Raw genomic sequence first — 18,872 nt, 5'->3', positions numbered from 1 at the left:
GGGGGGGGGATGAGCCCCCAGGGAAGGGCCTGGAATCCCTCCTGCCATGGTGCTGTGCTGCCTGCCCTGTGCTGTCCAGGAAGGAGCCTCACAGTGGCCCTTCACAGGAGAGCCTAGGCAAGCCTGTATACTCCCCTACAGACAGAAGGCCCTGGGGGCTAGCTGCCTCCCCAGGTCCCAGGGCCTTATCACGGAGGAGAGCCAAGGTTAGGATCGCCCTGAGTCCCAACTACGCGCAAGGCCACAGTAGGAGAATAGAGTGCGTGTGTTTGGAACCAGCCCAGGCAAGATAGCGAGCATCTCAGAAACGGAAAGCAGTTGGCTTGCGATGGTTCTCTGTCTGGACTCACAGCCCTTAGGAGGATCTGGAGCTCAAGCAGTGAGGTCAAGGTGCTTCTGAGTCAGGATAGACTGGGGGGAAGGAGGCTGTTCTGCACACACTGCAAGACGTTGTCAGAGCCGCTGTTCTCCCTTCTCTACCTTTGCCTCTTGGCTCATGTGCATTTTCTGGAACAAAACAGGCCCCAACTTTTCCCAGTGCTCACTGGCCGGGGCTGTGCAGCAAAGCACCCACAGAGAGGGTCTGTCACCTCACCTGCAGTGCGGCCCTCCGCTCCTGGGCTCACCACGGCCCAATTCTTTTATAGTGTGGTTCCTTCTTCCTGCATGGCTCCACCTTTCCTCACCAGAGCCCCCTGGGGCAGAGCCACCTAAGCCAATAACCAGCACCTGCCCCCCTGCAAGTCCACGCACCCCTCCTCCCACGCTGCCTTTGCACTGTGTGACTCACCTCCTCTTCTGTTTTAAGCTGCCTACTTCATCCATCATAGACAGCAGTTTATCTTTCCAGGTGAGTCTTCTGCATGGGCCCACTAACTGCCCCTTGCTGTCACCCTCTGTCTATCCCGCCTGGTGCCTTTTCCCCGTGGGCTTGAGTTCACTGCAGCCGGTGTGAACCCTAAGGTGGGCAGTACCCTGCTGGATGGGACCGCAGGCTGGAGTCCATCCTGTGCAGCCTCTTGCATAGACTGCCGGGAACTGGATCAAGGTCACACTGCCCAGAAGTGACAGGAGGATGAGAACCCAGAACCCTGGTTTGCAGAACGAAGGGAGGGGGCTACTTGCTGGTGCCTGGTGGAAAATGAGTGACAATTGGGAAAGTCTTACAGGCATCCTCATCCTCTGTCAGCTGGCTTTGCCTTTCCCAGCCTTTTCACACAGTGCCACCTGCTGGTTGTCAGTGGAACTACCTCATTGCAGAAAGCTGGAAGGAAAGACTTTCCATTCAATAAGGCAACCCTTGGATTTCCTCTCCAAAAACTACTTTGCACACTTCTGTGTTTGCCCATTCCTTCCCCCTTAGGCTGTAAAAGATCGATGCTTTTCTCCTCCCACTGGAAGTACCCAACACTAGGGCCTGTGTGCTTCAGAAAACTCTAATAGTCTTTTCTCTGCCTTGCCAAGGCTGGAAGCCCCGGTATTTTGGTTATTCCAGGCTTTTCTAGAATCGAGTTGGAGCATTTGGTAACCAGTATCCCTGTAATCCACTTAGATGTTGGAGGGGGGGGCTGCCCCTTTTGTATGGTGCCCTATTCCAGGGGCCTTCTGGGTTACAGCTCTAGGGTATGTATGTACATTAGTGCCCCTCAGCTAGAGATCCACAGTACTTCTTCTTGAGTGGTCTATTTTGCCCACAGTTGGGGGTGGGGCTCCATGTACTAACTGAAACAGGAATACACGAAAACAGAGCGCACAATATACTCTTTCAAGGGCAAGTGTGAGGCTTTCCCAGACATTTGCCCCTACCCCCACACCTCACCCAAGACGTGTAGCTTCTGGAGTGGCCTGAACATGTGTGAAAATGCTAGCCTGGCAGTCTGAAGGCCATATGGAGGTGGCTGAAGAGGCCAGAGCAGATGCTTCTGAGGTCCATGGACCCCAACACGGCCCAGGATGTTGCGCACATGTGGGCATTGCCCCATCAGAAGGCCCGACTTCAGAGTTGGGTTCCACTGTGGAGAAAACCTTCCAGTGAAGGCAATTAACTGAGGGCTGAGGGGAAGGTCTTTGTCCAAGGCAGGAAAGGGGCTGCTAATAGCTTGAGCTGTTGCCATTTCCTGATTCTCTTTGTTGAGAGAGGGGACCCCTGATCACTGCCACTACTTTTCACTTGGTTCCACACAGCGGGGGTTGGGGGGTGTCTCTTCCTGGTGGCCTAGAGCTGAGCCTTTGTGCTACAGCTGGGCAGACCACCTGGGGGCCTGTGGTGGGCCTCAGCTGTCAGTCTGGAGCTCCTGGTGCACACACTGGATTTCCTCTTCCTGCGGAGAGCTGTGATACCAGCCACCCAATCCCAGAGTCGGGAGTTGGGGGGGGGGGAGCAGCTACACCCTGTGTCAGGTATCACAGCTGTTACCGGGTGCTGCATAGCTGCCAGCCCTGCCACTAGCTGTCCCTACTTTGAAAATGACAGCCAGCCCTGCTTCCTACCAGAAGGACCCTCTGCAGAAGTCACAGGGTTACCTTTTGCCCCTTGTGGGGTCATTCGGGCCCACGGCAGCGGTGTTCATTGTTGGGGTCTCTTTATACAGCCACTCATTCAGGGCCTCTGCCTGGGGCAGCCATGTAGACCAAAGGCTGTAGGGACTGAGTTTGTGTCAGCCTGCAAAGCATGAACTGATCCTCGTGGAAGTGGCAGCTCAGGAGAGAAGGGGTGTCCTCCATGTGCTGGTCTTTGGGGATGGCGGAAAGTGCACTCACACTTTGTTCCTGTTCTCTTTCCCACAGACATTTCCACCTGTCCTCAGGCAGCCCCGCTCTCCAGCACAGCCGACAGTACACGGTATGGACCCCCTGCAGCCACCTCCCAACCCACCCCTACCTATCTGACTCTCCAGTTCTGGGCCAGCACGATGGGGAGCGGGGCTGTTTCATCCTTGGAGCCTGGGGGTTGACCTGCCTCCTGTCGGTCCAGTGAACACTATATGGGGCTGTGTATACAGCAGCAGCAGGCTTGTGGCCCAGGAGGAAGTATAGGTGAACAGAGAAGGACCTGCTAAACATAACCCCTGTCTCTGGATCCCCCCCCCCCCCCCCAACTCTCCCACCCACCCCACCCCCACCCCTGCTGCTGCCATTAGGTTGCCTTGAGCACTTGGCTCCTGGTCTTTCAGTTCTCAGCCAGTAAAGTAGGCCTCTAAGTGGAACCACTTAGAGGAATTAAATTACATAAGTTCACACCGCAAAGAGGTGATAGCCAGGCCTCAAAGGCAGGAGCTGGGGCCCTGCCCCTGTGCTGCAAGGGCCAGGGTGATAGGTAACTGCCCACCCCCTCCAGTCAGCTTCCCTCCTGTGTCCACAGCTTCCATATTGCCTCTCCCAGGGCCACCCTGGCCCAGCCGGGAATCTCCTTAACAAAGTCCATTTCTCTCTTAGGCTCAATGACCAGCCCAAAGCAGATGTGCTGGGTGTTCAAGAAGCAGAGGTGAGAGGGAGTCACATGCATGAGACCTAAAGCCTCTCCTCTTTTTTTGGGGTGCACAGGGTTGGTGAGGGCCAAGGGGGATGAGGGTGCAGAACCTGCTGCAGCAGGTGTGGGTAGATGTACACGGCAGGGAAGAATAATGGAAAGTGCTAGCTGGAAGAACCTCTTTATTCTCCTGGCCTGACTCCCAATCCATAGACCCAGGCCCTGACCTGGGAGCTAAGTCAGTCAGCCTGGAATGGGGGTAGGCATCTCTATCTTCTCAGAGCTTGACAGGCGGTTCTGATCAGTGTCAGGGACCGCCATCTTCATCTTAAAGAGGCATGGTAGTGCATGTCTGTAATCCCAGCCCTTGAAGAGATGGAGGTAGGAGGATCAGAAGTTCAAAGCCCTCCTCAGCTACGTAGCAGGTTGGAAGCTAGCCTGGGCTACAGGAGACCCAGAAAGAAGCCGCCATGTTGACCTTCAAACAGACATATGAACTAAGCCTGGGTCTCTACAGAGCAGCATGGCTTAAAATGTTATTGCTGTTGAGGGGGTGGGGCATAGGAATCAGAAGGTGTGTGTTCAGACAGGAGACTGCCAGAAGGAGGCCAGGGTGCCAGGCTTGGTGGTGCCTGACCAGCACTCCAGGAAGAGAAGATTCAGACTCACTCCCCTCTCTGTTCAATTCTCCTCAGGCTGAGGAGCCTGAGGCTGGCAAGTCCGAGGCAGAAGACGATGAGGATGAGGTGGACGACCTCCCCAGCTCCCGCCGGCCTTGGCGGGGCCCCATCTCTCGAAAAGCCAGCCAGACTAGCGTGTACCTGCAGGAGTGGGACATCCCCTTTGAACAGGTGGAACTAGGCGAGCCCATTGGGCAGGGCCGCTGGGGCCGGGTGCATCGAGGCCGATGGCATGGCGAGGTGGCCATTCGGCTGCTGGAGATGGACGGCCACAACCAGGACCACCTGAAGCTGTTCAAGAAAGAGGTGATGAACTACAGGCAGACCAGGCATGAGAACGTGGTGCTCTTCATGGGGGCCTGCATGAACCCACCCCACCTGGCCATTATCACCAGGTAAGCCACCCCACCTGGGCCCCTGAGTGCCACAGCCTCCCTGTCCCTGCAGCCTGCTGCTTCTGTGGATGCCCTGGAGGATGTGGAAGGGTGATCAGAGAGAGGAAGAAGGAAACCAAAGATAAGGAATCATGTCCCCACGCACACTGCCCACCGATGTTTAAACATCAGAGCTGGGTGTGGCATCATACACCTGTAGTGCTAGCCCTTGGAGGCTGAGGCAGGGGGATCTTGAGTTTATGATAGCCAGGGCTGCACAGCAAGACCTTGTCTCTCCTCAAAAAAAAAAGACATAAATAAAGAGACCCCTCTCTCTGAGCATAAAGAAAATCCCAGTGTTTTATAAAAGACTTACACTGCCTTGCCTGGATACTTTTCCCCACAGAAGTGAGTGTGGTTTAACCTCAATATTCCTTTCATTAAAATGAAGCAGATTGGGGCCAGCGAGATGGCTCAGCTGGGAAGGGCGCTTGTTGCACAAACCTAGCAGCCTGATTTCGATTCCTGGGACTGATGAGAGGGAACAGATGCCCATCAGTTGTCCTCTGACCTCCGCAGGCACGCTGTGGTGTGTGCACACACGCACACATGGACATACACAAAACATAAATCAGTAATTTAATTTAAAAACATGTTACTGGGCTGGAGAGATAGCTCAGAGGTTAAGAGCACTGCTTGCTCTTCCAAAGGTCCTGAGTTCAATTCCCAGCAACCACATGGTGGCTCACAACCATCTGTAATGAGATCTGGTGCCCTCTTCTGGCCTGTGGGGATATGTGCAGATAGAACACTGTATACATAATAAATAAATAAATCTTTTTAAAAAACCAAAAAAAAAAAAAAAAAACCCACGTAACTAAGATTGTGCTGGTTCACACTTTACTTCCGTTGGTTGACTTAGGCCTGGGGTCTACTTTGGGGTCCATGTGCTGCCGTGGGGTGAGCCCAGTGCCTTGTGCATTCGGCTAGTGCTGTGCTGAGTTGTGCCCCAGTCCTCACATTTTGGTATCTTGATGCGTATCGCTTGTTTGTACTTCAGCAAGCATTCTGGGACTCACTATCATTCTCTGTGGAAAACAGTGTTCTCCCCACAAGCAGCAGGCCTAGTTACAGAAACAGTTGCCTGTGCCACTTAAGAAACCATTGACTTTACAATCAAAGGGGCTGGGGATAAGCTTGGCGGGTAAGAACACCCGTGTAAGCATGAGGACCTGGGGTTTACAAATGTGTGTGTTGCCAAACACGCACAGATATGGCCCCTTGATAGAGCCTTGGCTGTCCTGAAACTCACTATGTAGGCCAGGCTGGCCTCGAACTCAGATTCACCTGCTCCTGCCTCCTGGGTGCTGAGAATAAAGGCGTATCCCATTATGCCCAGTTTTACACTTTGCTTTTTAAGTGGTATTGGAACCAAACTCAGGTATTCATGACTTCCACTACATGAAGCCAAGAGAACATGGGGTGTCCTGGACCTGGACCCTGTGCTTTGGGGGGAAGCAAGTGACCCACCCTAAACAAACAACTGGTGTTTTCCTTAACATGATGAATGAATAAAATTTGCCATTTTTCTCAGAGATAAAGAACTCCTGAACAGTGTCACGTCACTAGAGTCCCCTGACCCAGTCTATAAAAGTCCAGCTCAAAGCAGGACCAGCAGTCCCCAGGGAGTCCACTTGTGGGTGCCCCAGCTCTGCAGCCTCCTCAGCCAGCCATCCAACCTCCTCTGTCACAATCCTCCAATTCCTGAGGAGCTTAGACTTAGTGGAAGGGGCCTCACAGAGAGGAAAGGCATAATACTCAATTAGCATCAGGATGTGATGCCCTGGGGTCTGCATGTAATGAAAATGATCATCTTTGTGATAAGCACAAGAGGCTCCATGTAGGCTGAGGTCTTCTCTATCTGAGTTCTACCGCTCAGCCCCTGTCCCTCCGTGACCCTGTGAAGATGGGCTGCCCTCAATGGCTGTGGGTGTGGATGAGCTGTTTCCTTGTGCAGGGAGAGCTGGCAGGCCGTTCACCTCCAGGGATGGCATGTGTGCATGTATGTGTAAGTGTGTCTAACTGGGCTCCAGCTGGAGTCTTAGTTAAAGGACACTTGGCTTGTGTTGGTTAGGATGGAGAACCTTCTAGGAAGAGGTGGCCCAGGTCCCCTCGCAGGATCTGTGGGGGTGGGGATCAGCCTGTAGCAGCGCTAGATCTCTTTCCAACCCCACTACCTTCAACAGTTTCTGCAAGGGGCGGACATTGCACTCATTCGTGAGGGACCCCAAGACGTCTCTGGACATCAACAAGACGAGGCAGATCGCCCAGGAGATCATCAAGGTAAAGATGGGATGGGGGTCCCAGCTGCCTCTAGAGCTCTTGGTCCGTCCCCAGGCCATATCTGCCTGTACCAGGTGGTTTGTGGCTCCTCTGTCCCCTAGCTGGGGCACCTCAGCCTGGCCCCCTGTCTTACCCAATCAAACCCGGAGCTCGCCACTCAGTTGGCATTAATAGAACTGAATTTGCTCTGAAGAAACTGCGTATTCTAAAGACAGTGTCACCCTAGCTGTGTGACCTCAGGGGCTTGTTTAGCCTTTCTGAGGCTCAGCTTCCTCCCCTGCAGATACACACAGCCTTGATTCGGTCAGAGCAGAAACAGAAGTCATCCGTACAGAGAACAGTTGGCACGGAGCTAGTGCGTGGTGAGGGTTTCTTAGCATCATTGGTGGGGAACAGAGTGTTTCACATCAAAAGACCCAGCTTGGACTGGAGAGATGGCTCAGGGGTTAAGAGCACTGGCTGCTCTTCCAGAGTACCCGGGTTCAGTTCCCAGCATGCACATGGCAACTCCCAATTGTCTCTAACTCCAGTTCCAGGGGGTCCCTCACACAGATACACATGCAGGCAAAACACCAGTGCACATAAAGTAAAAATAAATGGTTAAAAATATATAAATAGATAAAAAAAAAATTTAAAGAGCCCCACACTTTTTGCAAATTTGCAGTTATCCAAATCTCGGCTCTGGGAAGCAGACCCTTTTGTCCAGTGCACTCAGCTCTTTTCCGTTCCTTCCTCACTTGAAAAGTAATTCAAGTGAGCTGCTCACTCATTGCTTATCTGGACTATTAAGAGGGCTGGAGAGGGGGCTCAGTGGTGAAGAGCACTTGTTCTTGCAGAGAACCTGGGTTGATTCCCAGCACCCACATGGTGGTTCATAACCATCCTTAACTCCAGTTCCAGGGGACCCGACACCCTCCTCTGATCTCCGTGTGCACCGAGCACACACAAGATGCACATACATGCATTCAGACAAAGCACACATAAAATGAATAAACCTAATTGAAAAAAATAGAAGGAAAAAAGAAAGCCAAGTATCGTGAATCTAAATACTAGAGCTAGGAAGGCTGAGGCAGGAGGATTGAGAGTTTGAAACCAGCCTGCACCACACAGGGCAGGGAGACTGTTATCTACAAAACAGAAAACCCAGAATACTGAATAAGACTTCCTCTCTTTAAAACAAAAACAGCCCCAAAGCTGTGTTGAAAAGCTGCAGCCTTTAAGATTAGGGAGGTGACTCAGTTGGTCCAGTGCTTGCCTAGCGTGCACAAAGCCGTGTGTTCAGTCCCCAGCACCATAGCATGGCACAGTGGCACACACCTGTAATCCCAGGCCTTGGGAGATGGAAGCAGGAGAATCATAAGTTCAAGGTCGTCCTTGGCTACCAAGCAAGTTCAAGGCTAGCCTGAGCTACATAAACCCCTGTCTCAGAAGAGAAGCGCTGCCTCTTGCAGCTGTGTGTCAAAGGCCTAGATCCCAGGATTTCATCCTGCCCCTTTCTTTCCCGTGGCCACCTTAGAAATTAACCTCAGACCAGAACCCCAGGGTATCACCCCTGCCTCAGGTGTGATCTTTCACCAAGGACTCTGTTCCACGCCCCCTCCACTTGAATCCTACCCTTCCCCAGACCTCCCCACTCCCTCTCCTCCCTCAGAACTGGGAGCTGCCCTCTGAGTCACAAGGCATCCAGGCTGGTCACTTCCAGGACCCAGGAAGAAAGTGACTCAAGGTTCTGGAGCCGCTTCTTGTCACCTTCTATGTCTTTCCTGCCCACCCACCCCCACCCTGCTTACTTCCTTTTTTTGGAGTGATCTGAGATGCCCTGTGAGTCTAAAGCTGAGCAGAGGGACCTGACCTCCAGTGAGATGGTTTGCAACTTTGAGGGTTGCCATGGAGACCCCGGGCAATCCTGGGGAAGGATTGATTCAGGCTCAGCTCTAGAGCCTGTCTCTTTAACTGGAGCCTTTCCAGCCATCACACCTGGGTTTTGTGTATCTGGGTGGTTTTATTTTGTTTTGTTACAGGGACTCATGTAGCCTAGGCTACCCTCATATTCACTGTGTAGCTGAGGATGACTCTAAACCCCTGCCTCCACCTCTCAAGTGCTGGGATTACAAATGTAACCCACTGACCCCTACACAGTGCCTGTGGTGGGAGTAAGCCTCAGAGTGGGACAGCCACTTGTCCTTAGCCCACAGTGGAGCCTGTCACTCCAGCACCTGGGCCATGGGCTCTGTGCCCCTTACCCTTGCTGCTGGGAATCACCCACCACATTTCACCTGATGGATAAAGAGGCAGAGTCTTAGAGGGGCCAGCACTGTGCCCAAGCCACACAGTGCTAGCCGAGCACAGATGGAGCATGGAACGCAGACTTCAGGCTTCATCTGGGGCCCCTGCTACCATGGCGAGGTAGCATCCTAGGAATGTCTCTTTCACCTGCCCTGAGTGTCACCCTTCCTAAGAGAAGAGGCCAGCTAGGGAATTCCTGAGAGCCTGCTCACTTGGGACCCTTTGCCTGAGTCTGGATAGTATAGTGATCAAATCTGTTTCTTTCTTTTTTTTTCTTCCCAGAGCTAAGGACTAACCCCAGGGCCTTGCATGCTGAGCTAAATCCCAAACCTCCAAATTCATTTCTAAGATTCTCTCTCTCTCTCTCTCTCTCTCTCTCTCTCTCTCTCTCTCTCTCTCTCTCTCTCGCTGTGTGTGTATGTGTGTGCGTGTGTGTGTCTGTGTATGTGTGTCTGTGTGTCTGTGTGACTGAATGTACAGGTGTGTACCTGATACCCACAGAGACCGGAAATGGGCACTGAATTCCTTGGAACTAGAGTTACATACAGATGGCTGAGAGCCACCTATGAGGGTGCTGGAAACCGAACTCTGGTTCTCTGCTCCTAACCACTGAGCCATTACTCCCAGCCCTGATTATTTAAAATTGGTAGTGCTGAGTCCTGAACACAGGGCTGTGAGCATGCTAAGCACACACTTGACTGCTGAGCTACACCTCCAGCCCGTGTATCACTGGTCTTTACTCTCCTTGACCTCTGCTCACTGTCGGTCACCGTGTCCATCCCTCACACCTTACCCAAGTCTGAGGTGGCTATTAGGCAGCAGAATGGCATAGAAAGAGCATGAACTCACTGAGGTCAGATCTGGGCTCCATGTTTAACTGCTGTGTGGGTTGGGGCAAGTCACTTACCCTCTCTGAGCCTCAGTTACATCATCAGTAAGGTGAGGACAGTATCCTGCCTACTGTCTATATGAATATAGGATGAGGGGTGAAAGTAATGTGTCTTGCCCTGAATAATACGGTTCAGCCTCCATCTCTTAGCATCCCCCACCCTCTGATACAAGGCTGGCTGTCTTGCAGGGGATGGGCTATCTTCATGCCAAGGGCATCGTGCACAAAGACCTCAAGTCCAAGAATGTCTTTTATGACAATGGCAAAGTGGTCATCACAGACTTCGGACTGTTCGGGTATCTCAGGCGTGGTCCGGGAGGAACGGTGAGTTGGCCATGGGTGTCTGCATGGGTCAGGGGGAGCTGCAGCATTGCATGGGTGTGGAAGACCCCTGGCTGCATTGCTGGCAAGAGCCTTCCCTGCACAGGCCAGACTGCCTCGGTTCCTGGTTCATGTGGTTTCAGTCCATGTTTAGGTCCCTCGTGGTACTTGACTTCCAACTGGGCACCCATGGAGGCTGAGTCCCCTGGCACATTCAGCTTGGCTACCCAGTGATGGGCGAGGGACCCGCCTTATATCCCCTTGATGAGAAAGAGCATTTTACTTCCTGTGACCGTAGAGGGCTGGGTGGTAAGAAAAGCTCCTCCTCCATTAGAGTGGGTGGTATCTCAAGGAAGATTGACAGGCCAGAGCGTCAGCGTGCAGGTTTGACACCTGTGGACAGGCCGGGGGTCCTCGACAGACCAGCCACTCTCTCAGAACAGGGAACCAAACACTGTCCCCAGCAGCTCCCTGACATCCCCAACTGTGCCCTCCCTGTCTAGAAGTGCTCAGCCCGTTCAAGGGCAAGGGAGAGCTCCGTGTTCCTCTCTGGGCTTTCTCTACCACATGTGAGTGGGCACGGATGTGTACAGTCAGGCCACCTGCTCCCCACTGAGGGCCTGTGTCCTTGTCCCCGCCTCCAGGCGTGAGAACCAGCTGAAGCTTTCCCATGACTGGCTGTGCTACCTGGCCCCCGAGATCGTTCGAGAAATGACACCCGGGAGGGATGAGGACCAGCTGCCCTTCTCCAAAGCTGCTGATGTCTATGCGTTCGGGTGAGTAGGCCATCGGCACTGTGGACAGTGGTGGCCACTGGGCTAGGAAGTGTACCCTGGGAAGTGATGGCTGTGCTCCTTGATGGCAGGGTGACCATGTCTTTGACCTCTGGCCCCTAATGTGGGCAACTCCTAGAACCTCCTGTAGGGTTTTGTGAAGCTCCGATACCTCACACTGTGGTGTGTCTCGGTAGGACTGTGTGGTATGAGCTACAGGCAAGAGACTGGCCCTTTAAACACCAGCCTGCAGAGGCCTTGATCTGGCAGATTGGAAGTGGGGAAGGAGTGAGGCGCGTCCTGGCATCCGTCAGCCTGGGGAAGGAAGTCAGCGTGAGTAGAGGGAAGCGGGGTGGGGGGTGGGGGGGGGGGGTTGGGGGTGGTGGTGGTGGTGGTGGTGGTGGTAGGGGGTGACATGACTGTCCTCCACTCACCCAACGGGGAAGGACCACAGGGAGGCGCTCTGTCTTTCCTAAGGCACTGTAGTTAAGAACAAAAGCCTGTGTTGCCTAGCCTGGGGTAGAGATGACCACGTGTGCAGGCCACCCTCCTGGGTGTCAAGGCTGTAGAAGGTGCTGTGGGGCTGAGTGGACCCTGAGAGAAAGCCTTCCTTCTGTCATGGCAGCTTCTGCGGGTTATTGGCTGCTGCTCCAGTGTTCTTGTCCAGCTTGTCTCCGCTCTGTAGCACTGAGACGCCCCCTTGTGGCAGCCCCACCCTATATACATTCCCAGACCATCGCGTTCACCTCCGGACACTTCCATGTTCGTAGGATGTGCTTTCCATCTGGCAAAGGCCACCTGCCTTCATTCCCCCTCTCTCCTGTTTCCATTATGCTTGACTTGGTCACTTTGGGAAGGACAAGTTGAGGAGGAAGGAGAACAGGCCAGTTCCTTTTGACCTGGAAGGTTGGTGGCTCATCTAAAACACCTACTTCCCAAGGCTCTGCATCCATAGTTGTGCAGGGCACTTGGGAACTTCACAGGGACCCTTAGGAAGTGTCCTATCATGTGCCTCCCTCCTCCCTCCCAGCTGCCCATACTCCACTGACCACAGTGCTCTTTGCAGGAGATCCTGTCTGCCTGCTGGGCTTTTGACCTGCAGGAGAGACCCAGCTTCAGCCTGTTGATGGAGATGCTGGAGAAGCTGCCCAAGCTGAACCGGCGGCTCTCCCATCCCGGGCACTTTTGGAAGTCTGCTGAGTAAGTATTCCCTCCACAAGCTAGACGGGCCATCAGACCCTGGAGAGCCTCTGTCTGGAGGGCTTAAGGGCGCCCTCTGCTGGACCTGCATCAGACTGCCATCTGGAGCTTCCACAGAGCAGAGGGGTTGAAGGATTCTCAACTACCTGGCTTGTGCTAGAGGCACCCTTTACAGGCAGGCGCCTCCAGTTTCCACCTGTGGGAATCTACATGTCACTGTATTAGACCATCACTGACACCAAGCCCAGGCTAGACCAGGGTGAGGAAGTTATGCCTGAGAGGAGAAAGGGTCAGAGGTCAGGACCATGTGGGTCCCAAAACAGCCCCTAACAAGCAGCATCAGCTTTGCTTAGGCCGGTACCCACTTAATCACTGAGCTGTTGAGCTCCGAAATCTTGCCACTTAATGGGCCATGCCACTCAGCTGGGTAGCGCTGGTGTCCACAGAAGCCTCCCCCGCCCTGCGGCTCACCCCACCCCGTCATGGTCCTTTGTCCCCTGAGGCACAGAGCAGCAGGGGCCACTGTCACCTCCCCTGTCATCTGTCCTGTGCTGTTTCTACTCTGGCTTCCTCCCCCAAAGGCCCCTCTCCAGCCACAGCCCTGTGTCAGGTTACTTGTCAGGGGCCTTGTCACTTACCTCAGTTTCCACAGTGGGGCTTAGGTAAGATAAGAAACCTTGCCAAGAAGTATCAGGTAAATCCCATAAGCTTGGCAGGTGAGGCGCTGGCATTGACAGTGTGTCGGGGAGAGGGGATGAGGCCTCAAGGCTGAGCCCTGTGCTACTGGAGGTCTTGGGCCCTCTGAACACAGGCTTCCTCTTCTCCCAAAGCATGCCTGCACCGGGCAGGCACTGGCATTCAAAGATGACCCCTAGTCCTGGAAACCAGTCAGCCCATCCCTCACATCTCACAGATGGGAAACTGAGTCCGCCGGCTCCCAAGCGTCTGCTCCCGGTCTCTGCTTCTCCAGACTCGGGGTCTCTAACTCTTACTTTCTCTTTTCTTCTCCCCTGGCTTTGTCGCTGTTCATTTTCGGGGGGTGGCGGATGCACTGGCCTGCCTTGTCATCTTTCCTGCCCCACCACCCCGACTCCTCCCCCTGCCTGCTGGCTGCCATCACCCACCGGGCCGCCTGGCTGGCTGGACTGGACCGGACGGCTCTCTTCAACTGTTGGTGAAATGGTCTTGGGCACCCCCAGCCGCTGGCAGAGCCGCTGCTACGGGAGAGGACGCTATGGTCACCCCGACTTTAAGAGCTCCTGTCCGGTTCTGGAGGAATAGTGTGTTTCCATCACTTCTCTCATGCCCTGCCTGTGTGTGGCTGGCCCATTGCATACCTACCCTTCCCATTCTGTCTCTGCATGCTAGCTGCTCACATCCATGCTTTCATTCCCATAATCCACAGTGACCTCTTGCAGCTGAAATGGCCACCAGCAGGGGCCACTGGGCTGGTGTTTCTCACAGAGGGATGTGGCAGGCAGGGCCCCCTCTCCACACCACATGGGCTAGCATGTGGCTGAGGGAGAATGAGCTCTTTGAGCCAGGTCCCCCAAATCCCACTTCTGGGTGAAGCTCAGAGGAAGAGAATCCAGTGAGCTGGTTGTGGTAGCACATGCCTGTTATCCCAACATCCAGGAGGATGAGGCAGGGGGATTTTAAGTTTGGGTCCAGCCTGGGATACATAGTGAACTCTCAGAAATGAAAGCACCAATGGCAGCTGGGCATGTTGACGCACACACCTTGAATCCCAATTTCAGAGGCAGAGGCTGGTGGGTCTCTGTGAGTTCAAGGCCAGCCTGGGCTACATGGTGAGAGCCAGGAGAGACCCTGTCTCAATAAACAAACAAACAAAGAATCAGTGAATTGCTGGGGGTGAGACTCAGTGTTAGAGCTCTGCTCAGCATATATGAGGCTGGGGTCTGGGCCCCAGCACTACAAGTATTACTAACATTAATAATAATAATAATAATAATAATAATAATAATAATGAAGGGAGGAAAAGAATCAAGTGAGCAGAAGCAATAATCTCCAGGAAGCCAGTTTGACCAGCACAAGGAGCTGTGTAAGGAGCTGAGGGTGCCTGGAACGGCCCTGTGGGAACATGGAAAAGCTTCCTCGTGCCCACATCCCGTCACGCTTACCCTGCTGCCATTCTGAGGGGTGGAGTTGAGGATCCTATTCTCTGCAGGCAGTGGGTCCCTGGGCAGCTGCTCTGGCCAGGCACTGTGTCCTGGCTCCTTCAGGCTCCGGGTTCTGACGCTGCTCTTTCTCTGTCTGTAGGTTGTAGGCCTGGCTGCCTTGCATGCCTCAGGGCTTCCTTCCTCCTAATCGCCAGCTCAGCTCCGTGACTTCTGCTAAGACTCACAATGCCAGTGGGCACTAACCCAGGGGATGCCGTCTCTGCTGCTCCAGTCTCCCCCTCCAGACTCCTTCCTGTGCTCTGTTTTTAACAACGGCCCCTCCCCTGCACATGGCCTGTGGGCACCTGACTTGAGTCACTGCCAGGGGAGGATGGCACTAACGGGGTGACCCCTCAAGGCGGAAGAACAGCTTTCAGCTGCCTTCGTGGATGAGATGGTCTTTTCTCTCTTGTTCTCCCAAGAGTGGTTCTTGCTTGTGTTCCTCTGGTCCCCAGCCCCTACTAACACCTTCATGAGCCCCTGCTGAGCATGCTCAGAGGATGGGGAGGGGCTTGGCAACCCTGGACCTTGTCCTGCAAGGGATGTAGTGGTTCAGAGCTGCCCAGACCTAGCCCTGAGGTCATGGGCCCTGTCTGGAGTTTTGTGTCTTTGTCTGTGAAGACAAAGGACAGTAGGCATGCAAACACACACACACACACACACACACACACACACACACACATCGTATGCCATGAAAGACATCAGTTCGGAAGGGCTGGGTCCTTAGGAGTCACACTCAGAAGTGTTGTTCTAAGCAAAGTGATACCTGTCACTCAGTAATGGAGACAGAGCTGCTGTCACATCTGCTAGGGGTTCCATGGCCCTGACCAGATTTCTGTAGTTGGGCTCAGGATTCTGCTCCATAGTGGCTCCAGTGGACCCCACATGGGCACCATTTCTAAAAGGAGTGTGTGACATCAGCCCTGGTACAGATCCTCTGGTCCCTCGCTAGTTCCATATCCACACAGAACAGCCAGTGAGGAAACTGCCTCCGTGAGCCCACAACGGCTACTGCCGTGCTGGGTGCTGGCGAGTTGGGTGAACAAGCCATGTTTTCCCTTATCCCCGCCAGGTAGGGAATGTGACTGAGGCCCAGGACTTAGGGTGGCCAGGAGCAGCTCTGCCAAGGCTATGGACCGAGCAGTTATCCTTACTCAGATCCTCTGCTAAGCATAACCAGTGACACCTTAACTCTGGTCAAAACCAGCAGAGCCATAATCCATGTCTCTGCTCCTCTCCGCAGCATTAACAGCAGCAAAGTCATGCCCCGCTTTGAAAGGTTTGGCCTGGGGGCCCTGGAATCCAGTAATCCAAAGATGTAGCCAGCCATGCACCTTCGTGCAGAAGGTGTCTTCCTTTCTGAAACATGGTTATGAAACACGCACACCACCACCACGAGGAATGAGAGAAGCATTGTGTGCCAAGCTCCGGACCAGGAGTAGGACACTCCTCCGTGAAGAGTGTGCATTGCAGCGCTGTGTAGGGCTCAGGGTCGGAGCCATCCATGCCACTCCCGATGAAAGCACTAGAGCCAGTGTTTACACAGAGGTCTCTGCCCCGCAAGCTTGGTGTTTTATGGTAGTTAATAATAGTTCTACAAAAGGGTGCTGGCACTTCGGAGCAACAGAAATGCCCCCCTCTCCCTGCCCACTTCTCTAAGGTCCTGCAGCAGTGAAGGGTCCAGGGTGGAGCAAGAAGGAAGAAAAGCAGCATGAATGTAGCTGTTCTGGGGAAGTGGACATGACGGGAGGTTTGCCTGGCCTATGCTTTGGCCCTGACCCCCACTGGTCCCTCTCTTTGTCCATAAGGAACACCAACCCTTCATTAGCTTGTGGGGGAAAGCCTGGCTAGGAACCCTTCTGGATTGTGGGGTCAGGAGTTCCTGAAGAGTTTGGATTTAGTTTCTGCTCTAATCCGGGCTTGGTGTACTAAAAAGTCCAGACCGAATCCTAGTGGCTTCTAGATGGATCTGATGGATCTTCGCCTGGCTCCTACCACAGTGGAAGGAAACAGTCACACATCTGTGGAGGCATCTGCTGCTTCTCTGAGGCCTCCAGGCAGACATGAAGGCTGTGGAACTCAGCCTGTATCATCACCCCCCACCCCCAGTGCCTCACATTTAGCCCCAGAGCCAAGAGCTCGCCCATCAGCTGTGTGTGTACAGTGAGTTCTTGGTTGACGAGAATAGGGAAGGAGCAAATACAGCCTTGGTGATCCTAGCACTTTAAAACCCGCCTCTGTCACGCCAGAAGTTTCCAGACCTATCCCCACTTCCACTTCCCCTGTCTCATCGACGCCTTTTAGCCCATTCCGACTCCTGTGTGTGCCCTGAGCTCAGATGGGGGCATGAGGCCATCCAGACACTTCAGCAAGACATACCTAGTAAGTGTGAGCCTCCAATGTCTGTGTTCATTCCAACGAGCAGGAGGGCTGGGTTGGGGTAAGTCAGACGGCTCTGCAGAAACTGTCACCTACAGAGCAGAGCCGTCCTTGAGCAGAGGTTGGGCAGCGCCAGACCCCACAACCAGAGTGCGGAAGAAATGGGAGTAGAGAAGTGGTTAGATCCAGGCCCGTGGGCTCACAGTCCCGCTGTGGAATGGCCATGTGGCTCCCTCTTAGTTAAACACCAAATACATCTTCAGTTTTCAGAACCTGCCCTAGCATTAGAGCCTGGTCCAGGTGTCTGATAAAACAGGCCATTCTCTGAGAAGTTGTGGGACTCTGCCTACATCCCCCACAGCACAGTTGCTCATGCTACAGGAGAGCTGGGACAGTAGCATCTTGACCCTGCCCCAGTGTGGGGAAGAAGAGCTGTGAGCCTGTGCTCAGCTCTGCGTGGGTCGTATGTCCTCTGAAATGGAACTGTCATAACACTTCCTCATCCCTTTGGCTTCCCACCCTAGCCCTTGGTGTGACCTCCCTACTCCAAAACTACATGGTGAGAAACTGCAGCCTCTGTGGCTGTCTCATGGCTGTACCTCCCCTCACTTTGTGAATGTTGTGACATTGAGCTCCCCTCACAGGTAGAACATGAGCCATCAAGCTGGCAGCCGGGTCAATGCTTTCAGTCATCCCGCGGCACCGAATCACACAGGGTATCACACACTTAGGTGGGCAGGCCCCCTGACAGCGAGCCTGGGTCTCACTCTGTACTGTGAACATCTCTGTCCAGAAAGCTTGGAGCCCTGCAGTGAATGTGGTCTTGTGCTGGGGACCAGATATGAATAGTCATGGTCCCTGCTTTAAGGAGCTGTCTATCTGCTGGGGGCCATTATGCAGGGGACCCAACATCTGCCTGGGGCTCTGGGGCCATTTGGCTCCAAGGGTGCTGGAACCTTCCCCACTTCCTCTCCGAGGCCTTCTCCGTACTACCCTTCATTTAAGGGAGTCCCCCATCATGGTCCCTGTTTCCTACTTAAGTGACTGTGAATCGAGGTTAGGAAAGTCGGCCTCCTGTGTGCTCTCTCTCCTTGTCTCCTGGGAAACACATGAAGAATGACAGATACTGTGAATTCAGCCCCTATAGCCACTGTGAAGGCAATGAAAAGAGGCTTGAGCTGCAGGGGGCCTGCCCACCTAAAGTCTGAGTCCAGCAAAAACTGTTTTCCTTTTCCAGGCTCTCTGAGTTCCCAGCCTCACCTCCAAGGAGGCCTTTACCCATCAGAGTGGCAGCGAAGTCATGAATCCTAGCTAGTGCTGGTCTGGCTGCTCCTATGCACCAAATCAAAGCCCTTGGCCATTGTCTTGTGGTTCAGGCCGGGAGTGGCAAGTCTGTGTCGCTCTGTACTAACAGAGCAGGGTGGAACAGCCATGCTGTGCTTCAGCGCTAGCCAGGACATCATCGGTGTGTGCTCCCAGTGTCTCTATGGTCACAAGGCACACATTTATTTGCTTATTTTGAATGTGATGTAAAATTTGTACAGTAAAGTTTTTATATTTTCTATCAATTGCATTTGTCTTCCAGAAATGCTTTAATTTAAATTAAAATGGTTAGTCTTGATGAACGTGTTATATTGGGGTTTTTGCCACTGCTAAGAATGTACCCTCTGGCTGAGCCAGGCCTAGGGGTCTTGAGTTTGTGAATAAAGTTTTACCAAGGTCTCCTGGGGCTGGTGTTTGTTTTGACTGGTCTAGATGACTGTTGGGGACCATGTGGGTGGATGGCATAGGAGGGCAGGAATGGGGAGCTAAGGGGTCTGAACCCCTTCCGGGAGTTAAGGAGCACCTTCCTAAAGGAGGTGCTATGGAGCCAGGTCTGGAGAGTCAAGAGTTCAGGCCATCATCAGCTAGATAGCAAGTTCCAGGCCAGCCGAGGCTACATGAGACCCTAACCTGAGATGGGAGTGGGGGTGGGGGG

General features: G+C 53.6%; 1 protein-coding gene across 1 annotated transcript in view; it reads left to right on the top strand.

Moving 5' to 3' along the window:
* Positions 1-18,623, top strand: part of Ksr1 (kinase suppressor of ras 1) — a 116,147-nt gene extending 97,524 nt beyond the window's left edge. Inside the window, 11 exon segments of the mRNA XM_036195485.1 lie at positions 809-850; positions 2,788-2,842; positions 3,436-3,484; positions 4,165-4,544; positions 6,770-6,866; positions 10,231-10,335; positions 10,337-10,365; positions 11,007-11,138; positions 11,333-11,468; positions 12,202-12,335; positions 15,759-18,623. Of these exon segments, the coding sequence (XP_036051378.1) occupies positions 809-850; positions 2,788-2,842; positions 3,436-3,484; positions 4,165-4,544; positions 6,770-6,866; positions 10,231-10,335; positions 10,337-10,365; positions 11,007-11,138; positions 11,333-11,468; positions 12,202-12,335; positions 15,759-15,837 (1,238 nt within the window). The 3' untranslated portion in view covers positions 15,838-18,623.
* The last annotated feature ends 249 nt before the right edge of the window (positions 18,624-18,872 follow it).

Source organism: Onychomys torridus, chromosome 8 (genome assembly GCF_903995425.1).
Source record: "Onychomys torridus chromosome 8, mOncTor1.1, whole genome shotgun sequence".
NCBI lineage: Eukaryota > Metazoa > Chordata > Mammalia > Rodentia > Cricetidae > Onychomys > Onychomys torridus.
This window is presented reverse-complemented; position numbering and strand designations above follow the sequence as displayed.